At 36.3% G+C, this 22,335-nt stretch overlaps 1 protein-coding gene across 5 annotated transcripts in view; it reads left to right on the top strand.

Moving 5' to 3' along the window:
* Gtf2e2 (general transcription factor IIE subunit 2) overlaps nucleotides 1-22,335 on the top strand; it is a 121,434-nt gene that overhangs the window by 63,532 nt on the left and 35,567 nt on the right. For 3 of the 5 annotated variants that reach the window (XM_087216945.1, XM_004867660.3, XM_087216944.1), the window contains exons 3-4: nucleotides 809-900; nucleotides 21,250-21,357. In XM_087216945.1, the coding sequence (XP_087073071.1) occupies nucleotides 809-900; nucleotides 21,250-21,357 (200 nt within the window). The remainder of the gene's footprint in view (nucleotides 1-808; nucleotides 901-21,249; nucleotides 21,358-22,335) is intronic. The other 2 variants (XM_087216947.1, XM_087216946.1) reach the window with 1 other exon arrangement.

Below are 22,335 nucleotides of genomic sequence, written 5' to 3'. Positions count from 1 at the left end.
TGTCATCTAAAAGCTGTTTGTTGGATCTCTGACAATTGTTACATTTGACTTGTGGATCTAATGCAGTCTTTTGTTTAAATGATTATTACCAAGTTGATGCCAAAGATTGGCTCCTCTTCCCCTTTTATTTAGCCTTTCTCTTTGTGGATCAACCACATGGGTAATTTATAGTATCTGAGCTGGTGCCTTGCTGATAGAATATATACTTCTAAGGGTTTTTTTTAGTATTTATGATTAATTCTTTAGTGTTCTTGGCTATGAATAATTGAATGTGTTTGTGATGCAATCATGGCATTAGGGTTTTTGCATACAACAAAATGATAGATCTTCTGAAACAAATTATGTTCTATAAAAGTCTGTGTCTCATTCTTTCCCTCGTCCTCGCTGTCTCTCCCTGACCCTCACTTGCTGTCTGTTTCTCTCTTCTCTCTCTGAGTTTACTAAAAAGTCTCAGAGAAATTGCTCATTTCTAGTGTTTTTAAGTTTTTGAAAAACTTTTGGATCAGATTGAGGTTTGTAATGTTCTCATGTCTAAGTATATGGGGAAAATCTAATCAAGTTTAAGGTAAGAGTAAAAGTACTCATAAAAAACTATAATGCTTTAAAATTATTTTTTACTTTGTTTCTGCCCTTAGTGAGAAAATAATTTAATATATACTCAAATATTTTGTTTTTCACCACAGTTTTAGAGGATAGAATTTTGAGATGAAAAACTCAAGTATTTCACTAATTTCAAATCATCTTGTTTAAATGTCATAACGTATAATATGAAATTGTTACAGTTGTCTTTTTTAAACTTAATTTCCAGATCATAGCAACGGATCATTTAACTTCAAAGCTCTATCAGGAAGCTCTGGATATAAGTTTGGTGTTCTTGCTAAGATTGTAAATTACATGAAAGTAAGTATTTTTCTCAGATAACAGAAATACTATTTAATATTTTAGCAAAAGGGGGGGATTACAATTCTCAACAGTTAAATTTGTATACACATGTCAAAATTTATCAAATTATACATTGTCAGTACGTGTAGATTATAGCTATTATACTTCAGTAAAACTGAAAATATGGAGTGCTCCCAGCCTTTTACACTATTTTAAATTAGCTTTGCAGCAATTCATGAAAGTATACTTAATTTGTAATAATTCAAGTGATTTAAAAGTGTGCCTAGGCAGTAGATGTGTCAGCGCTTAAATTGTCCATAACTCCTGGCAAAATCAGTTGGAAGGTAAGAATGATTTCTAGAGACATTATGTCCATTGATGTGAAATGTAAGAACCACATTGGTCAGGCAGATGGAGTTGTTCCTTCTTGGATGAGAAAATTAGGGGATTACTGAGGGTCTTAGAACAATATTGACTTACAAAAGAACTACAATTTACTATTTGGAAGATTTAGTATTTTTTGAAACTTAAGTTTTATTCATAAAGATTTGACTTTAGTGAAAGCTTTGAATCTTAATTTCATTTATTAATATGAAATTTCACTTCTACTAAGATGGCAAAGAGATTTGAAATTTGCCTCCTTCTGCCAGACTCTCATTCCCATTCATTTATCAGTTTTATCTCTTGAAAAAGTAAAGTACTGTATTTGTTTACTGTTTTAATCTCTCTCATCTGTTGCCTAACATACAAATTAGGATTTTTCTTTTTTCTTTTTTGGCTTCAGGGTCTTGCTATGTAGTTGAGGCTGGCCTTGAACCCACTATTCCAGGTTGGCCTCAAATTCACGGCAATCACCCTGCTTCAGCCTCCCAAGTGCTGAGATTACAGGCATGCACTACCATGTCTGGCTAAGGCTTTTAAATATACTAAGGCTTCTCTTTTATAGTTTAAGAGTCTTGATGTCTGGCTATGTTTGAATTATGTGGTCTGTGTTTGACTGCTAATAGAAATATATTAGTTTGTAATTTCCCAGTATCAAATGTGATATAGTTTGACACTTAGTCACCATTCATTCATTCCATTCATCCAGTCCTCCATGTGGTAAACAAATATTAAAATTTGCTATCTGTTACTTATAGTACTGTTGGTGGAAATACCCAGAAAAAGTGCATCCTTCAGTTTGAGAGAGGCCAGCATTGGAGTTTACTTACTTGTAACTAACTTTGCCTGTATAGAACAACAATCATCAAGTGTTTTATTCAAATGTCCCCTACAACACTTTGAGAAACTGTGTATGCCTTTGCACATATTTAAATTGAAAGTTGCAATATTTGAGCTAAAGTTTAGCAACATTATTTAACCAAAAGTTTAAAAGGTTACCAGAAATACGAAACTTCTGGCATATTAAAATATTTCTATCAGGTATATCACTTTTAAATTTACCTAATAGATGCTAAATGTTATTAATTTAAAAATATAAAAACAAACCTAAGTGGTTGAAAATTTTAATTGTTTTTCTTTGAATTTGTATATCCTCTCTGTTACTGTCCTTGAATTTTATCTTTCAGACATCTTTGCCACAATAATATAAATTGAAGTTAAAAATGTTTTTCAACTGATCTCAAGGATGTAATTATTAAAAATGTCTTCTGATTTGTTACTTTACAGTTATTATGTATCAGTCAGTGCTTACTAGAAAAACAGATTAAATGCCAGATATTCAAATATATAAGAATTTATAAGATTGGCTTACAGTGGCTGCCTGCAGAGTCAGGTGTGGAAAAGTACAGAAGGTCTGTTTGTGCGCTGGAGATCTGAAGGATCCAGTTGAAGTCCTGGAGCTCACTCTAGTATTTCATGTGAGTCCGAATCAGAAGGCCGAAGGGTCTGTGATCAAAAACTGAAGGGTCTCCACTGGAAGCCAGGAGAATGATGTCCAAGGCAAAGGTGAAGACTGGAGCTCCTCTGAAGAAACGGAAGCAGTCTTCCTTATTTGATTCCCTTTTATGACAACAAACCTATTGATTGCTATCACTCACACCCAGGGTGGGTCTTCTGTCTTCACTAAATCCCTTCAGGCACACCAGAACTATGCCAATCCGTTTTAGTTAGGTGATTCTTACTCAAGTTGATAGTCAGTTAACTACAGTATCACAGTCCTCCCCTTGTCAATTTGACAACCAGACACACTCCCTTAAACCCTAGTCTTCAGATACAGAGACTTCATAATTAGGCCTAACATGTTAAAACTATCCTGCGTACAAATGGAAGTGCACTAATTCCCTCCAAGAATAGAAGCCAAGTTTTCTTTGGGTGACTTGAATATTATAGCATAGGTTTAACAATACTTAAGAACAAATACTAAGTCTGTTAACAGTACATTACATAGGAAGTGTTTTAGGAGAGAACTACAATTTTGTTTCTGTAACTGATCATGGGATCATAGCTGACATTCAGAACTACCTTCTTCTATTGCCCATTCTGTATTTCTTTGGCCTTTAGCAAGGACCTCAGCAGATCTTGGTTCTTTTCCTGGAGGGGTGACACATACCTTTATTCCTGAAAGTTCTGGACTGTTTGTTATCCTCCCTGGATTGGGTTGTTGTAGTTTACCATTGACCTTAATAACAGGGCATGGTGTTATTAGGTGATGCTCCAAGGGATCTCTTGCACTCCAAATACATTCTTCTTTTCCTCCATAGTGGAGTAATAGTCAGATTTCCCCTTGATAGTCTGGGTCAGTCACTCCTGCCAATGCTGTAACTCCCTTTTTAGCTTGTGTACTCATGAGACCAAAATGACCAGGGGGAAGTTTTAGCTTCCAGTTCAAAGGTATTGTTGTGCTTCCTGGTACAAGCCTTCCGCCCCTCTGGAACTAAGACATCTCAGCCAGCAGAGAATAAGGTGGAGGGAACAGGAAGCAAAAATTTTGCTAGTGGATCACTAGAGGTGAGTGCTACCATTCTTAACTTCCAACCCTTGATTCCTGGACCCGAGAATCTTGGCTATGGGAGACACAGAGCCTCATAGTGAATGCTGTTGCAAAGCCTATACAGCCTTTTGAAGAACCTTGCCCCAGCCCTGCAAGCTATTGTCACCTAGCTGGTGCTGCAACTATGTCTTCAAAAGACCATTCTACCTTTCTATCAATCCAGCTGCTTCTGGATAGTGAGGAACATGGTAAGATCAGTGAATTCCATAAGCATGAGCTGATTGCCTCACTCCTTTGGCTGTCAAATGTGTTCCTTAGTCAGAGGCAAAAATGGGTGGTGAGGGTAAGTCCTGAGGAGTGTCAGCATTATCATGCTTGGTCAACATAGGATTCATTTCCTCAGGTATAGTAGGAGAGGCAAACATCATGGGTGGGTTGCGGGGGGGGGGGTTGCTTCTTTACCACTGTGGGTGGAGAAATTTCTTCCTCTGCAGAATTATCTTATAGTGTCTAGGAGCTCAACAGCTTTAGCCTTGTCAGGATTCTCCCAGACATCTCCATCCCAGTTTATGGGATCCCATTCTTTTCTGATCACTGCCCTCACCTTTACTTCAGATACCCTTTGAGGCTGAGCATTAAACTTAACACTGTATTTCAGGCAGTCAAATTTTTAGGGCCCGTGTTTGAGTTTCTGCAGTCTCAGCCCCGTGGCTGTAGGGGAGGAGATTCTCTTTCCGGACACACGTAGAAACTTTTAAATTCTTTGTGTGTCTGGAGCTTGGAATTTGAATCTTTTTGCCCTTCTTTTTTTTTTTTTGTGGTACCGGGGATTGAACTTGGGACCTTGTGCTTGTGAGACAGGTGGCGGAACCACTGAGCTAAATCCCCAGCTGAATCTTTGAACTCCTTATTTTCCTTAATTTGTCCTCACAGAAGACTTAGATTTCCCATGAATGTTTTAAGCTCATTGTTTTCCTTCACTAGTTTGTCCAGAGATGCTGAGAGGAACCAGCCAGCATTGTATTTCCCACTCTGCCAAAAATATTCAAAAATGTCGTACATGGAGTTGCTAAGTTCCTTTCATCTCACAAGTGGTGAACTAGTATAATCAAATGGATCTACATTGCATTATTACTTTAAACAGTTCACTTCAGGGACTCTGTGTTCCCCACAGTATCAAGAGGAAAGACCATGGCATCTTTTGGTCTCAGTCAAATTATGGAGAGCCAACTCCAGAAACCGCTAACTCAATGGTGGCGAACCTACACCTGTGTGCCACAGCAGGCTGTTTGTATCATTGAAAGCTCTAAAAGGTTCACCACCACTGCACTAAAGCCATTAAAGAATTTCATCTTTATAATTTTGTTTCTCTAGAGCCATTCCCAGTACCAAAATCTATTAACAGTCAGTGCTTACTAGAGAAACAGATTTAATGTAAGATACAAATACATAAGAATTTACATGATTGTCTTACAGTGGCCACCCACAGAGTCAGGTGTAAAAAAGTACAAAAGGGCTGTCTGAACACAGGAAATCCAAAGGCTCCAGTGGTAGCCCTGGAGCTCAATGTGCAAGGTGAAGGTGAAGATTGCAGCTCCTCTGAAGAAACAGAAGAGAGCCTTCCTTCTTTGTTTCCCTGTTATACCATTCAGGCAACAAGTCTGTTATTTGGTGCTACTCACACCTAGGTTGGGTCTATAGCAAATCCCTTCAGCCACACCAGAACTTTGCTGATCCAAGTTAGCTGGCTGTTCTTACTCAAGTTGACATAGTTAGCTATCACAGTTATTGTTACATAGTTGATTAGAATAACATCTGTATATAAATTTGCATTAAATTTCACTGTGTAACCGGAATCCAACTTACATGAACACAACTGTCTCCCTACAGTTTTTTTAATCTTGAGAAATATATTACTTATTGATAGAATGAAAAAGAATTTGGCACCAAATCTGTTCCCGTGTTTAGATTTCTGGGAAGACCATCACAAAATTTCCATTAGAATTAACTTACTCATATGAACATTTGTTTCTCAGCAATTAAAGCTACAAAATCTAAAAATAACAAATTTGGTGCCAAATTCTTTTTCATTCACTTAGTTACCTGATTCTTCACTATTTACTTTTTCAGCTTCTAGGAAACATATTAGAAAGGCAGAGATATAATTTAAAATGTGTCAATTGATACCCAAAATATTCTATTTTTAATTCTTAGAAATTTGTATAAGATTGGAAAAGATAACTTCTGTGGCTAGTTTATGGCACCTTTATAGTTTATGGCATTTTAATTACCATTATAAAGGTTTCCTGAAAATAATTTTGTCATTTTTTTTTGAGGCACTAGATCAGTATACTGTCACATAGTGCATCAAAACTTTTGAATAGAGGTGAATTGTACTTTTTTTCTTTTGTAAAGAGGGGAGGACCTATTTGAAAGTAAAAAATTATATGTAGACGGTGATATGTATACTGACTCTTTAAGTCTGAGTACCTTTTCTGAAGATCTGATAAAATCAGGAACTTAGCCGGAAAAAACAGCAACAAAAATGCTCCAGTAATTTATTCATTTTCTTACAGAAGAACTGTTTAATTGCTCCGTGAGAATTACTTAGAAATCATGTGGAAAAAGTTCAGGGGTACTCTTCATGGAAGTGAGATACGTAAAGTCAGATATACAGCAAGGAATGATAACTTTGGAGAAAGTGCTAAACAGGAAAAAAGACAGATATAAGAACTTTGGAATCATAATGCCGAGAACATGTTGCACAGGAACAGACTGCCCCACACAGGTTGTCAGCTTCTGGGACAGCGGTTCTACCGCAGGCCAGACATTTACATTGCAACAGTGACTGAGACATCAAGGAGGATTGAAGTATGTTCATTGGGCCTGCTTAGGAGATGAAATTTATGGTGCATTTTAGAAGGACTTATATAGAAATAATTAACATGAAACAAGTTTTATTAAAGGAGTAAGTCCTAAAAATGCTTCAAATTATCTTGGAAATTCCCTTATGAAGGGTGTCTCTTTGTCCATGAGATTCTATTTTAGGCTTCAGATGACAGTTGAAGGGTGCACAGCATGCTGAATCATTGTCTTCTTTGGTGTAGCCCCTCGCTTGTTTCTCAGTGTCTTTCTCCACCAATATCAGCATACACTCTAGGGCTCTTCTAGACTGAAACCAAACCTGAGACTCTGGGCAGGAGTGCAGCTCAGCGTCTGCTCTGACAACCTCTTCAGGTGATTGCAATGCAAGCTAAAGGTTGGGAACCACTAACCTCACTTCTCTTTGAATTTATTTTGGCAGTTTTGAATTTAGAAACTGAAATCTATAGAAATAAGTATCTGCCTCATAGGCACAAGTTCTTTTCCATGGTAAGTCTGACTCAAGAATCTGAATTTATTTACAGTTTTAAATAAAGTATTTTAAATCATATGCCTGTATCTCTCATACACATGTAAAAAATCCTTAGAAAGGTAGTAACAAGTTGATTTTGCTAATGTATAAGGATAATGCTTTGTGATGAAGTAGACTGTAGTATAGAAATTAAAAATGGTTAATATTTGAAAATTAATCACTGTGTCTTTTTTAAAAATTAAAAGAAATTTTTAGTGTCAGGGTCTTGCTAAGTTCAGGTTGGCCTTGAATTTACTATGTGGCCCGGGCTGGCCTCAAACCTGGTAGCAGTCCTCCCTCCTTAGTGCTGGGGATATAAATGGCACCATCATAACTGACAGAGAAAAGGTTTGTGATAAATTTAACATTCATTCATGATAAATACTTGTAGCCATCCTTGTCTTGTTCCCGATTTTAGTGTGAAGGATTTCAGTTTTTGACCATTTAGTATGATATTGGCTGTTGGTTTTTCATAGATGGCTTTTAACAGATTGAGGTAGAGACCACCTATTCCAATTTTTGGTAGGGTTTTTATCATAAATGTGTGTTGGATTTTGTCGAATGCTTTTTCTGCATCTATTGAGATGATCATACGGTTTTTGTCCTTGACTCTATTGATATAGTGTATTACATTTATTAATTTGCATATATTGAACCATCCCTGCATCCGTGGGATGAATCCCACTTGGTCAGGGTGTATGATCTTCTTGATGATCTTCTGCATTCTGTTTGCCAGTATCTTATTGAGGTTTTTTGTATCTATGTTCATTAGTGAGATTGGCCTATAGTTGTCTTTTTCAGTTGGGTCTTTCTCTGGTTTGGGGATCAAGGTGATGGTTGCTTCCAGGCATGAATTTGGGAGTATAGCTTCCCTTTCAATTTCATTGAAGAGTTTAAACAGTAGTGGCAGCAGTTCCTCTCTAAATGTCTTGTAGAATTCAGCAGTGAAGCCATCAGGACCTGAGCTTTTCTTAGTTGGTAAGTTTTTAATGATGTTTTCAATTTCATTGGTTGATATTGGGTTGTTTAGAATTTTTAGGACTGCCTCGTTCAACTTTGGTAATTCATATGTATCTAGGAATCTGTCCATTTCTTCTGTGTTTTCCATCTTATTGGCATATAGGTTCTGAAAGTAGATATTGATGATCTTCTGGATTTCTGCTGGATCCGTTGTGATTTCATTGTTTTCATTCCTAATTGCATGGATTTGGACCTTTTCTTTCCTTTTTCTGATAAGGTTGGCTAAAGGTTTGTCAATTTTGTTTTTTCTTTCGAAGAACCAACTCTTGGCTTCATTGATTTTTTTGTATTGTTCTCTTAGTTTCCATTGCATTGATTTCTGCTCTGATCTTTGTAACTTCCTCCCTTATATGAGCTTTGGGTTTGTCCTGCTCTTCTTTTTCTAGAAGCTTGAGTTTCAACATCAGGTTTTATAATTGAGCTTGCTCTGTTTTCCTAATATGCGTATTCACTGCTATGAATTTCCCTCATAAGACTGCTTTCATTGTGTCCCATAAATTCCGATATGTTGTATTGGCATTGCATTTAATAGTAGGAACTGTCTGATTTCTTTCAGTTTCCTCTGTGACCCATTGGTTATTCAGAAGTGTGTTGTTTAATTTGCATGTGTTTATGAAATTCTTGTGGTTGCTTTTGCTATTGATCTCCAATTTCATCCCACTATGGTCTGATTATATACAGGGGATAACTTCAATTCCTTTGCACTTAAACATGTTCTGTCACCACTCTTGTTCAATATAGTCTTGGAAACAGCCTCAGCAATTAGACAAGAGAAAGAAATAAAAGGAATAAAGATAGGAAATGAAGAAGTCAAATTGTCATTATTTGCAGATGACATGATACCCTATATAGAAGACCCCAAGAACTCCACCTTTTTTTCTAGACTTAATAACAAAATTCAATAAAGCTGGATACAAGGTCAACACACAAAAATCAATAGCTTTCCTCTATATGACATGAACAATAGACACACTGAGACAGAAATAGGGTAAACAATTCCTTTCACAATAGCATCCAAAAAACTGAAATACCTAGAAATCAGCCTAACAAAAGAAATCAAAGACCTCTTCTCTGAATACTATAGCACTCTGAAAAGAGAGATTGAAGACAGTATTGGAAAATGGGAAGACATCCCTTGCTCCTGGGTAGGAAGAATCAGCGTAGTGAAAATGGCCATACTTCCAAAACTGCTATATAGATTCAATGCAATCCCAATTGAAATTCCAGCAACATACTTCACGGACCTTGAGAAAAGAATCCAAAAATTCATTTGCAACAAGAAGAGACCCAGAATAGCAAAAGCAATTCTAGGCAACAGAGACATGGCAGAGGGTATCACAACCCCCAACTTGAAACTATACTACAGAGCTACTGTGTAAAAACAGCCTGGTACTGGCAAAGAAACAGACCTGCAGACTAGTGGAACAGATTAGAAGATTAGAAACAACTCCAGATACCCTCAACCACCTCATAGTTGACAAAGGGATCAAACACCCTCACTGGAGGAAAGATAGCCTGTTTAATAAATGGTGCTGGAGAAATTGGGTTTCAACTTACCAAAGATTAAAACTAGACCTATATCTCTCACTATGCACTGAACTAAAATCAAAATGGATTAAAGATCTAAATGTTAAAACAGAAACACTGAACCGGCTGGAAGAGAGGTTAGGTAGAACTCTTGAAGACATTGGTGTAGGAAAAGATTTTATGAACAAAAACCTCAGTTGCCCATGAACTAGCACAAACAGTCAACAAGTGGGATTTTTTTTACTAAAAAGCTTTTACACAACAAGAGAAACCTCCAGCAGTCTGAAGAGACAACCCACAATGTGGGAAAAAAATTTTCACCAGCAGTCCCTCAGAGAAAAGTCTGTTATCTCAAATCTATAAAGAACTTAAGAAAATCAGACCTCCTAAATTTAAAGACCCAATCCGAAAATGGGCATCTGAAATGAACAGACATTTCTCAGACAAAGAAGTAGAAATAGCAAATAAACATATGAAGAAATGTTCATCACTGGTTATTCAAGAAATGCAAATGAAAACAATGCTGAGATTCCACCTCACCCCAGAAAGAATGGCTACTATCATGAAATCAACCAATAACAAATGCTGGTGTGGGGGGGGAGGAGGAACACTGCTCCAGTGCTTTTGGGAGTGTAGACTGTTAACAGCCACTGTGGATATCAGTATGGAGATACCTCAAAACACTAGGACTGGAAGTCCCATTTGACCCAGCTATTCCCCTGCTGGGTATCTTCCCCAGAGAATTAAAAGCATCACCACAGTAATATATGTGTGCCCATATTCATAGCAGCACAGTTTGTAATAGCTAAAACTTGGACGCAGCTCAATTACCCATCAAATGGAGACTGGATAAAGAAAATGGTTTTTTAATAAAATGGAGTACTACTCAGCCATAAAAAAAGAGAAATTAGAGACATTTATAGCTAAATGGATGCACATTGAGGCGATACTCTTAAGTGAAATAAATAGGACACGTGTAAATGCCGACTAGTTTTTCTAGAGTGAGAAACTGAAAGTGTAAATAAGGACTAATAGGTATAATAGGTAATGTGAAATAGGAAGAAAAGGGGCAAAGGGGAAGGGGAAGTGGGAGGGGAAAGGAAAGAAGCGAATGAATGGAATTAATATGAGAAAATGAAAAAATGGAAACAAAGTCTTTGTAAATAGGGAGGGATGGAGGAGTTGAAGTGAGGGCAGGGGAATGGGGAAAAAACAAGAACCAAGAGAGATTATGTAAAGGTGCAAATTTTCAATGATGAATCATTATATTGTATACCTAAAATGTACCAATAAAATTAGTTAAAAAAATAACTTGTTGCCTTTCTCATTCCTCTTACCCTGGAGGAACCCTTGAAATAATTTTCAGTCTCAAATTAGCCTTGCAAAGAATTGTTACCTCAAGCAAGCTGGCTAGTCAGTCAGTCTGTCAGTCTGTCTGTCATGGCTGTAATAAGACAAAAATCTTCTTTGGAGTAGGAAATTAAATTTTCCTGTGTATTTTGTCTAATTCTGTGTGTGTGTGTGTGTGTGTGTGTGTGTGTGTGTGTGTGTGTGCGCGTGCGCGCGCGCACTCGCAGATAATTTTTTTGGTCGGTCTTCCTCCCCGGAAAAGGTGTTAGTTCTAGTGCAGATTGCATAGGTAAATTTCAGGTTTTCTTTTTTAAATTAAATTTTGTACTTGATTCTCTTTTCCAACTTTCTTGTTGTTAGATGAGCAGAAGATTGTGAGAAAGAGTCCTTACCCACGTATAGTTTGTGTTGAAAGGGAGGGAAAATATCATTTAATTTTGTTTTTTAGTCCTTTAGGTAGTTTTAGTAATGCTTAAGACTAGCTGACATTCTTCCCCACACTCAGGCCCAAAGCAGTATTAAAGATATCCTTTGTCACATGATTTGTTTCCCAAAGATTCAGTTTTTCTTTAAATTCAAATTCTTGTCACTTGAAATCAAGACTTTCTTTGCTTAACATGTTCAACTGCTTCTGATACTGTTTTTAAAAAGTCAGGGCTAGTTTCTGCAGTCATTCCTACATTTTCAAAGTACTCAGTAAAGTATGGTCTATGATTTTCTTCAAAGTATTTCTGTAATTCACCTTTGAGCTTAAATGGTCTGTTGAGAAAATCTCTGTTAAGCCACTGATTTCTGTGTTTAGCAGGAAATTGTACTGCTTAAGTGCACTTGTCTTTGCTTAATAAAGCAAATTATTGTTGTAGCAGCCTTCAAGACATTTTTCCGTTTCATTTCTAAAGATTTTGCATGCTTAAACGTCTGTGAAGAAAACAATGCCTTGTGATATCAGGATTTTTTTTTTTTTTTTTTAAACCAGAGGCAAAGCTTTGCCCTGCGCCAACTACTGATGGGGCCAACACAGTTTCTCCAACACAGATTTTTTGGTTCTAGAAATGACACTGCATTAAATATGTCCTGCCCTTTTCTTATTTCTGGCTCTTCTCTGTAGCACAAAAGTTTTTCTTGAAATTCATCATCTCTTAAAACATTTTTACAAGATTATTTTACATAAAACATATTGGCGGAATCTGTTGATTTGTCAACTTGGATAAACAAGATGTTTCTCATTTTATTAAACAGGGTTCTTCAGCATCATGTAATGTGTCATCAGTTTGTTGATTTACATTGTTTGAGAATGGAACCTTTTCAGTTTCTCATACTGTACCATATGTTTAACTCATTGTCATTTGACCCTCTGACATTTTTATATTCCCAAGATCTCTGTGATTCCTGCCTTTTTCCTCCCCCTTTTCTGGGCCAGCTTCTACTGATAAACTGCTTCCTGAGCTTTTTCATTGAATGTGGCTTTCTTGGCTCCCCTCTCCTCCCCTTCTTTCTTCCTTTTTTCCTCCCCTCCCCTCCCCTCGGCCTCATGTGCTAGGCAAGTACTCTGCCACTGAGATGTATCCAGTCTTTTTTTTTCAAATAACAAAGGGTTTATCGCATTTGAATTGCAATTCCATTAAGTACTATGACTTGTCCAGTGGGTGTGATTATGTTTTCATGATTTTTCAGTTTTGTAAAGTACACATAATGCATGGTGGAATAGGACACCTTAGGTTACAACTCATGGTTATATACATTACATTGATTAGTAGTTGTCACTGCAGTGGTAGAGCATTGTTTTGTGTCTCTTGTTGCATAGTCATTAAAAATAGCTCAGCAGATCATAGTTCTTTATTACTAACCTTACTAGAATTGTTCATGAACCTAGGTTTGGGACCTTCTTAAAGATTAAAATCTTCAGAGGTCAGAACACTGGACTGTCAAGACATGTTCATAAAACACAAATGCTAATTATAAAACTAAAGACAGTACAGTAATTCTAACTGAAAAAGTTTCAAACCGTACAAAAACTTCACAGTATACTTTTCAGTGGTACTGAGTTCACAAACTAAATTCTCTCCATAATTCTGGTTGCAAATTGAATTGGATGAGAACTAAATCAAATTTCTCAACATTGAACCTAACCATTGAATTTGATTCCATTCTCATCCAACTTGGTTTTGGGACCAGAATCGTGGAATGAATCAAGTTCATGATCCGACTTTTATTACTGCATTATCCATGTTTTGCAACATTTATAGCAGCAGAGCACAGGAGGCAGTTGAGTCCTGGAGTATAAAAATTCTTTGTTTAGATAGAGTGAGCCTTTCCCTCATTTCCTGTGATACTAGTAGAGTTTGTTTGCTCTTATAAGTCAGTTGGCAGCATTTAAAAGGGAAGTTGGAGGATAAAATTTGGGAAGGGAGTTTGCTTACGTTATCACTTGCTTGGCCTACCAGTTATCAGTGGCCTCTCCTGTTGAATCATAAATTGATAGTAGCCTCAGCACTATTGCTACTTACACTGTGCCATGTGGTGCTACACGACTTCTCTTGAAATTGTTAGCAAAGCTGTTCAGTAGCAATTGTCTGTTACTGTGTGCATGAGTGTCACGTGGTGTGTGAAGTATGAAAAATGCCTATTTTTTTTCTTTTGGTACTGGGGATCAAACTCGGGACCTTGCGCTTGCAAGGCAGGTACCAGAACCACTGAGCTAACTCCCCAGCCCCAAAAATGCCTATTTTTAAAAGTCATGATTTCCTATGGAGCCCATGGTCTTGTGAAGTGCTAAGGAGAAACCCTGTGTTAAAAGTATGTACAAAAATCTAGATTTAACATCATACTTGTAATGAAATAGCCCAGTGCTTTTTCATAAGTCAGGAAAGAAGAGAAGGATGGATACCCCCTTGTCACAACTTCAATATTGTATTGTAGTGGACATCCTACCCAGTGCAGTGTGAAGTGCAGTAGGTAGAGTAAGCACATGTCATAAAGCCATGGTATACAGTATCAGTCTACAAAAATCAATTTCTATAAATTTGCAGGAAAAAGTCAGAAAATGAGACAAAATACAAAATGAGGTACATCAGAAATCTAGTAACTCGAAAGAAATTTGACAAAGATTTAACCTTTTTTCTGTGATACTAGAGATTGAACCAGGTTCTCCTATGTCCTAGGCAAGTCCTCTCTACCACTGAGCTGTAGTCCTGAGGCCATTTTAAATTTTATTTTGAGATACAGTGATCTCTCAAGTTACAACTGGCCTAACATGTGAACAACTTGGGCTAAAACCGGAATTTTAGTTTTAACTTTCAGCCAGAGTCTTGAATTATGACCTCAATGCTAGCTGATTGTGTGTTCAGATGGTCTCAGATACAGATTTAATCCTTAAAGAGTTCTGGAAGGAACATGACAACATCCTTTCCTGTGTGTGGTTAATTGAGAAATCCTGGCCCATGTCTGTCTAAGGACAGAGATCTGCTTGTACATAGAAGAGAGACTTTGAAGACGTATAGAGGAGCCTGAGCCTCCAGTCAATCAACTTGAGTTACAACCAGCCCTCACAAATGAATTGAGTTCGTAAGTCAAGGGTCCATTGTAGGCCCATTGCTGTGCTGCCTAGGGCTGGCCTTGAATTTGTGAATCCTCCTGCCCCGGGATTATAGATGTACACCACTCATTTTTTTAAATTTTTATTTTTGGAATATATAGTAAATAGATTCACTGTAGGGGAATTGATGCATATACATATTGCATCTTAACCGTTTTCTTCCCTCCTTCGTGTCTCCACCCTCAGACCACGATCTCATCTTTTCAAAGAACCAACTCTTTGATTCATTGATCCTTTGTATTGTTTTTTTTAGCCTCACTTCATTAATTTCTGGTGATATTTATAATGTTTTCCATTCATTAGTTTTAGATTTGGATTGTTCTTATTTTTCTAGGACCTTGACATGCAACATTAGGTTATTTATTTGGACTTGCTCTATTCTTTTTATGTGTGGATTTACAGGTATAACCCTTCCTCTCAGAACTGTTTTCATTGTGTTCCATAGGTTTTAGTATGTTACGCTTCCATTGTCCTTTGATTCTAGGAACTTTATTTCTTCCCTGATTTCTTCCGTGATCCATTGATTATTCAGTAATATATTATTTAATCTCCATGTGTTTGGGTAGCTTATGTGGCTTCTTTTGCTGTTGATTTCTAGCTTCATTGTGCTATGATCTGATAGAACAGAGGGGATTATTTCAGTTCTTTTCTGTCTGTTTAGGCATGCTTTATAGCATAAGATGTGTTCTATTTTGGAAAAAGTTCCGTGTGCTCTTGAAAATAAAGTGTATTCTATTGTCATTAGATCAAACACTCTGTAGATTTCCTTAAGGTCCATTATTTCTTCAATGGTGTGGTTTAATGCTGACATTTCTTTGTTGACTTTTTTCTGTGGTTCGCCTGGCTAATTGGGAGTGGGGGTATTGAAGTCCCCCACTATGATTGTATTGAGGGATACTAATTTTTAATCCCATCTCACCAACTAATCAGTTTGACTAGTGAGTTTCTACTTTATATATCATATCATGAAAAAGTGTCAAAAGGGATTATATTTTTGACAAATTGATTTAGAATACAGAAAAGATTTGTTTAGAAGTTTTAAAGGTTAGAAAATTATTTCTAAAAATTTTCAGGTATGTAGATAACAGAATTTTTCTCATACAGTACTTGGTAAACTTAGAAATCATATGATGAGATTATTTCCAAAACATTCTTTTTCAAAGAACTCTTTTCACAGCATGAATTTCTTCTAAAAAGCAGTTTCTTCAGTACTTTAACAGATGGTTAAAATGGAAGCTGTACTTTAAAGGGACAGATTGTTGATTATTTTTTAAAATAATTCTTTGCAAACTAGGAATAACTTCTGTAGTTGAATGTCTAGCAGATTTGAAACATTTACCCTTTTGTAGAAAGAAATAGTAATTCAGCTTTAAGCAATCATTCCCCCCCCCATTAAGTTTATTGGTAGAGTTTAGGTATAAAATACAGTTACATTCATCATTGGGATCTTGCACCACTACATGAGTATCTTGATTCTTATTTTTTTCCCCATTCCCCTGCCCTCCCTTCACCCCCTCCACCCTTCCCTATTTGCAAAGACTTTGTTTCCATTTTTTTCTTTTCTCATATTTTTTCTTTTCCCTTTTTTCCTTTCCCTTACCCCTCCCACTTCCCCTGCTCCTTTAGACTTTCTTCCTATTACACAATATCAATTATAAATTTTTAAAATTACAGTATCAAGATCTAGAAGACATTACCACAGATTTTACAGAATTTAAAAGGATATAGAAAGCATATTACAGAAATCTTTTTTGAAATAAATTTGACAACTTCTAAAAAGTACCTTGGAAGACAAATTAATGAAACTAACTCTGGAGGAAATATAAAATTTGAATAGCACCTATTAAAGAAAGTATATTCCTAGCTTGAAAACCTATGTATATGACAACAGCAGGCTCATATACATTTTAACTGATAAATGATATCAAACAATTAAAGCAGAAAAAAGAAGGAACACTTCTCTCCTCGTTTTAGGAACTCAACATTGTGCTAATCCTAAAACTGGATAAAGATAATAGAAGAAAGTATGAACATAGACAGAAATTTGTTTAACAAAACAAACTATTAGAAGTCAGATCTGGCAGTATGTAGAAAGTGGTTTTGTTATAGTGAAGGCAGTGCTGGTTCAGCATTGGAAGATCCACCCCCAAAAGTCATCATTTTAACAGAGGAAAGGAAAAAGCCATATGATCCTGTCTAGTTGGAGAAAAAGTATTGGACTAAATTCTACAGCTGTTCATAGTAAAAGCTATCAGGAGACTAGAAGTAGAACAGAATCTTCTCAACAGATTAAAGACATGTACTTCATATTTCCAGTGAGAACACCTTATATGAATGGAGAAGATACAATGTGTTCTCCTTAAGGTGGGGAAACAAGGGCAGATATGCCTACTCTTCATCTGTCCATTAAACTTTGAAACCTAGGTCCAATCAAAATAGTCTGGCAATAAAATGACACAATTAGGATAGGGCTGGCAAGATAGAAGTAAAATCTTTATATGTAGATGAAATGATCATCTACAGAGACAATCCTAAGAAATCTCTAGGAGCCCCTAGAACTTGTATTTGAATTTAGCAGGATTAGAAAACACAAGGTATATATAAAAATTCAGGTCTGTGTATACATGCTATATATGAAGAATTGGATATTGAAATTTAAAAGTTACGTGGGAGTACAAAGGACCTAGAAAAGTTAAAAAAAAAAAAAAAGGACAAAAAACAGTGTTGGAAGACGTTTAGTACCTAATTTTAAGACTTCTTCTAAAGCTACAGTAATCAAGGCAGTGTTGGTGTAAGGAAAGACAACATAGATCATTTGAATAAAACAGAGAATCTAGAAATAGAACCACACATATATGGTTCACTGAGTTTTGAAAGATTATTTATCATTAGCATTTTATGGAATATAAACTCAATTCAAGAGCCGAGGAGAGGTAGTGTTTTCAGCAAACGACACTAGAACACCTGGTATCCGTATATAAAAAATTAACCTCAATCCTTTATTTCCATACATGAAAATAACTTGAAGGGATCTATGAACCTAAATATGAAAGCCTGAAAGTATAAAACTTTAGGAAGAAATTATAAGGGAAAATCTTTATGAATTTAGGGTAGACAAGAAGTTCCTAGGATACAGAAAACATGATGTATAAAAGAAAAAAATTGATTAATTAGATTCCATCAAAATTTAGAACTTTAAATGACATCATTAAAATGAAAAGTCCTTAAACAGACCATATTTACAATGCATATAACCTATGACCAGAATATATAAAGAACTCTTACAGCTCATTAATAGACAACCCAATTAAAAAGTAGACATAAGAAGATGATAAACAGCCATTACAGCTCAAGGAAAGGTGTGCAACTCTAGAATCAGAAAAATATTATTAATCAGTACAATAACAAGATTGAATTATACACTCATTAGAGAGATGAAGTTAAAAGTTTTAAAAGCCTTGTCATGAGTTTTTGTTGGATTCTCCCCCTTTGCATTTAATTTGTCACTCCCAATGGATTCATTCTGCTGGGTTTCCTGGGGTTGTGATCCTCATTGTGTTTTCCTAGTGTATGGTCTAAAATTTTTTGGAGAGCCGGTTTGGTAATCATGAAGTTCCTGAGGTGCTCTTGATCATGAAAGTATCTTATTTCTTCATGAATTTTGAAAGATAGTTTTGCAGGGTACATCAATCTGGGTTGGAGGCTGTTTTCCTTTAGGGCTTGGAATACATCACTCCAATCTCTTCTTACCTTGAGGGTTTGCATTGAGAAGTCTGCTGTGATTCTGATGGGCTTTCCTTTGTATGTGATTTGTTTCTTTTCTCTAACTGCTTGTAGAATTTTGTTGTTCTGTTGGATTTCTGGAATCCTAACTATTATATTCCTATGTGTAGTTTTTTTTGATCAAGGCTAGTTGGAGTCCTATATGCCACACTTATCTGTATGTCAAGTTCGTTTCCCCTGCTTGGGAAGTTTTCTGCCATCACTTCTGTGGAGAGTTTTTTTTATGTCATCTGCACTCTCTCCTGTTTCTTCATTGACTCCAATCAGTCTTATGTTATTCTTCTTTGCATCATCTAGCAGCTGCTAGATTGAGTTCTCATTTTCCCTTAGAATTTTAAAGCAATTTTTCTTTTCCTGGTCACTAATTGCCATCTTATCTTCTATATCTGAAATTCTATCCTCACATTGGTTCATTCTGCTGTGCAGACTTTCGATGGAGTTTTTAATCTCCTGGAAATCTGTTTGCATCTGTTTTATGGATTCCATTTGTTTCCTATGTTGGGATTCCATCATGTTCCTCAGATCCTCTATTTTTATGTCAGTGTCCTCTCTAGATTTATTAGTCATGTCTTGCACCATGAGCACAATCTTTGCTGTTATCTGAGTAATTATTTCTGATTTCATTTTTCCCAGATCCTCTTTTGTTGCCAGTTCAGAGAGTCCAGGTGGTTGAGTATCAGATTGTTCGATCTCATTTCCCTTTGGGGTTGCTGTAGGTGATCCGGAAGTCTGTTTTTGAGGCTTGTTTATGTGTCTTCTCATTTCCACGGGGGTGGGGGGTGTTGCTTCTGGCGCCTGCACAGCTCACCTTCTCTGCCCTAGGAATGTGGGATGGCGGCAGGGGAGCTTCCTTCCAGGTGCTGGGACCGGCTCAGCTTCTCTGCCCTAGGAGCTTGGGAGGGCGGCGGGGAGCTTCCAGGTGCTGGAGAAGCAATCATTTCTTAAAGTGTTATGAAATATTATACAAGATCTGCATTTTAAAGGTCCTTTTAACATAAAATCCGCCACAGTTCATCCAGTAGTAGGTGAGTTGTAGTATATTACAGGATGCTGAAAGTGAAAAAATGAGTATTGGTCTGCTGGTCTCTGTCATGTGGGATTTCTAGTCTCAGCATTCTTCCATGCTTGTCACTAAGTGTACATCCCTGATGTATCTCCTATATCTTTTAGTTCTGCCTTTTCCAATAAAAGGTATATACTTCTTTTTTATGCTTTTTAGAAAATGCACTTAAAGTTTTAGAGCAGTTTAGGTTCACAGCAAAATGAGCAGAAAGTATAGAATTAGCATATATTCCTTCTGCCCCTCTACTTCCCTGACTATCAACATCCCACACCAAAATAGTATATTTGTTACTGTCGGTGAACTACACTGATGCATTTTCACTTAAAGTACGTAGTTTGTTAGAGTTCACTGTCCATGAATTCTTCTGCACATTTTATGGGTTTTAACAAATACCTAATGACATGTCATCACTATTATAGTATCATAACAGTAGTTTCAGTGCCCTAAGAAATCCTTGTGCTCTGTCTGTTCCTCCCTCCCCTTAATCCATGGCAGCCACTTAATTTTTTACAGTCTTCATAGTTTTTCCTTTTCTAGAATGCATATAGCTGGAACCATATAACATGAAACTGTTTTAGATTGGCTTCCTTTACTTGGTAACATGCATTCAAGATTCTCCCATGGCTTGATAGCCCATTTCCTTTTAGTAATAATATTTAATAATCTCTGGATGTGCAACAGTTTAGCCATTCACCCACCGAGGGACATCTTGGTTGCTTCCAAATTTTGCCAATTATGCATAAAGCTGTGGGTTTCTGTGTGCACACACAAAAGGTATATAATTGCTAGATTGATTGGTTAGGTAAGAGTGTGTTTTGCATTGCAAGAAACTGCCAAACCATTTTCCAAAGTGGCTGTATCATTTTGTGTTTTCACCAGCAATGAATGATATTTCTTGTTCCACCTTGTCCTCTCCAACATTTGTTGTCTACTCATGTATTTTAACTTAATAACTTGTCCATGGCACCTCATGTTCTTTGTTAACATCTGTCCAGAGCATGGATGTGCTGCAGTTTAATTAGTCCTCTCTTGATGGCAATTTGGGTTATTTCTAATATTTTCCTTCTACAAACAGTGCTACATTGACCTGTAGTCACTTTCTGTTTTGATATATTTGTAGGATAAATTCCTAGAGAGAGACCATTACTGGGTTAAAGGGTTAAAATTCATTCATTTTGCCCTCCCTAGGAGTTGTACCAATTTGCTCTTTTACCACCAGTCTGTGACAAGATGTTTCCTAATAGCCTGATTAACCAAAGAAGTCATCAGACATTTATAGTTTTTGTAGTATAGTGAGTGAGAAATATCTTGGTAGAAATTGATCATCTCTTCATATGTTTAAGGTCATTTCCATTTCCTTTTTGTCTGTTTACCTATTTGGTTTTTGGATTTCTCGAAAAACTAGTTTTTTTAGATACGAGTTGCAGATATTTTTATCAGTTTATCATTTAGTTTTTAAAAATTATTTCACTCTTTAATAAATTTTATTTTATCCCATCACCCCCTTACTATCATTAATTTTATAAAGCTGTGAATTTGAATCTGGTGCTATCTGGTTTCATAGTCCATGCTTTTCATCACTGTAGTTGTACGACCTCAGAATTATGTGTTGTGCATTCCTGAAGATTTTTATTATGTGCAACTTTGATTTAATGCATTTAGCATTTCAGAACTCTTCTAATGATAACTTTTTCCCCCAATAGACCCGGCATCAGCGAGGAGATACACATCCTCTAACTTTAGAAGAAATTTTGGATGAAACACAGCATTTAGATATTGGACTTAAGCAGAAGCAGTGGCTAATGACTGAGGTAAGAATAGGCCTACAAACATCATGTGAAAAATTAGTTGATTACCACGAGATATTTGCTATAAATAGAGTGGTTTTGTTCACTTTGTTTTTTTGTCTTAGGGATTGAACCCATGAGATATTTGCTATAACTGAGAGTGTTTTTTGTTTTGTTTTGCTTTGTTTTTGCCCAGGGCCTTGTAGATACTACACAAGCACTCTACCACTGATCCACATCCCTAACCTCTAGAGTGTTTTGAATGTACTGAAATCTAGTTATGCCTTTTATTTTTTCCTAAAAGAACTGATGAAGGGGCTTTGTTTTTTAAACATACATATTTCTAAGTTGTTTGACTTATTGGTTTTCACATAATTTTATTAAATTAGGACTTTAGGATAAAAGTTGTGAAAAAGTCAGTACCATTACACTTTCATATTTATGAATAGTTGGTATATTGAATACTTAAATTTATAATTTATATGCTTATAAATTGTATTTTCAAAATATATATTTTAGGAAATGTAAGTAAAGCATGAGGTACACTGGGGTTACCAAGATACTTTATTGAGCTACTACCACTACTATGACTTGATAATTACTGCCTCTAAGAGGTTAGTTAGGAAAATAATCATGAATGTTATATATAAACATACACTTTAAAGAAACTTCAACACAGTTGTTGACCATCCTAATTTGGAAATACCATTTAATTTAATTTATTTATTTTGGATTTTGAGATAGGATCTTGCTTGAACTCACTGTGTAGCCCAGGGTGGCTTGTGGTGATCCTCCTGCCCCGGTCTCATGAATGTTGGGATTCTAGGCGTGCACCACCACGTTCAACTAGAAATAGCATTTATAAACATTCATATATTTCCTTCTTTTGAGTTTATATATTTAATGACAATGAACAAGACTTTCTAGGACCAGTGATAGATTCTAAAGACCAAATGTAAAATTCCTAAAATACACTTATTTAACCAGCCCAAGATATAGCTC

This window comes from Heterocephalus glaber, unplaced genomic scaffold (genome assembly GCF_053883595.1).
Source record: "Heterocephalus glaber isolate CG9 unplaced genomic scaffold, H.glaber_assembly_v1.0 deba00001461, whole genome shotgun sequence".
Lineage (NCBI taxonomy): Eukaryota > Metazoa > Chordata > Mammalia > Rodentia > Bathyergidae > Heterocephalus > Heterocephalus glaber.
The sequence above is the reverse complement of the archived record's forward strand: the minus strand, read 5'-3'. Positions and strand labels throughout refer to the sequence as shown.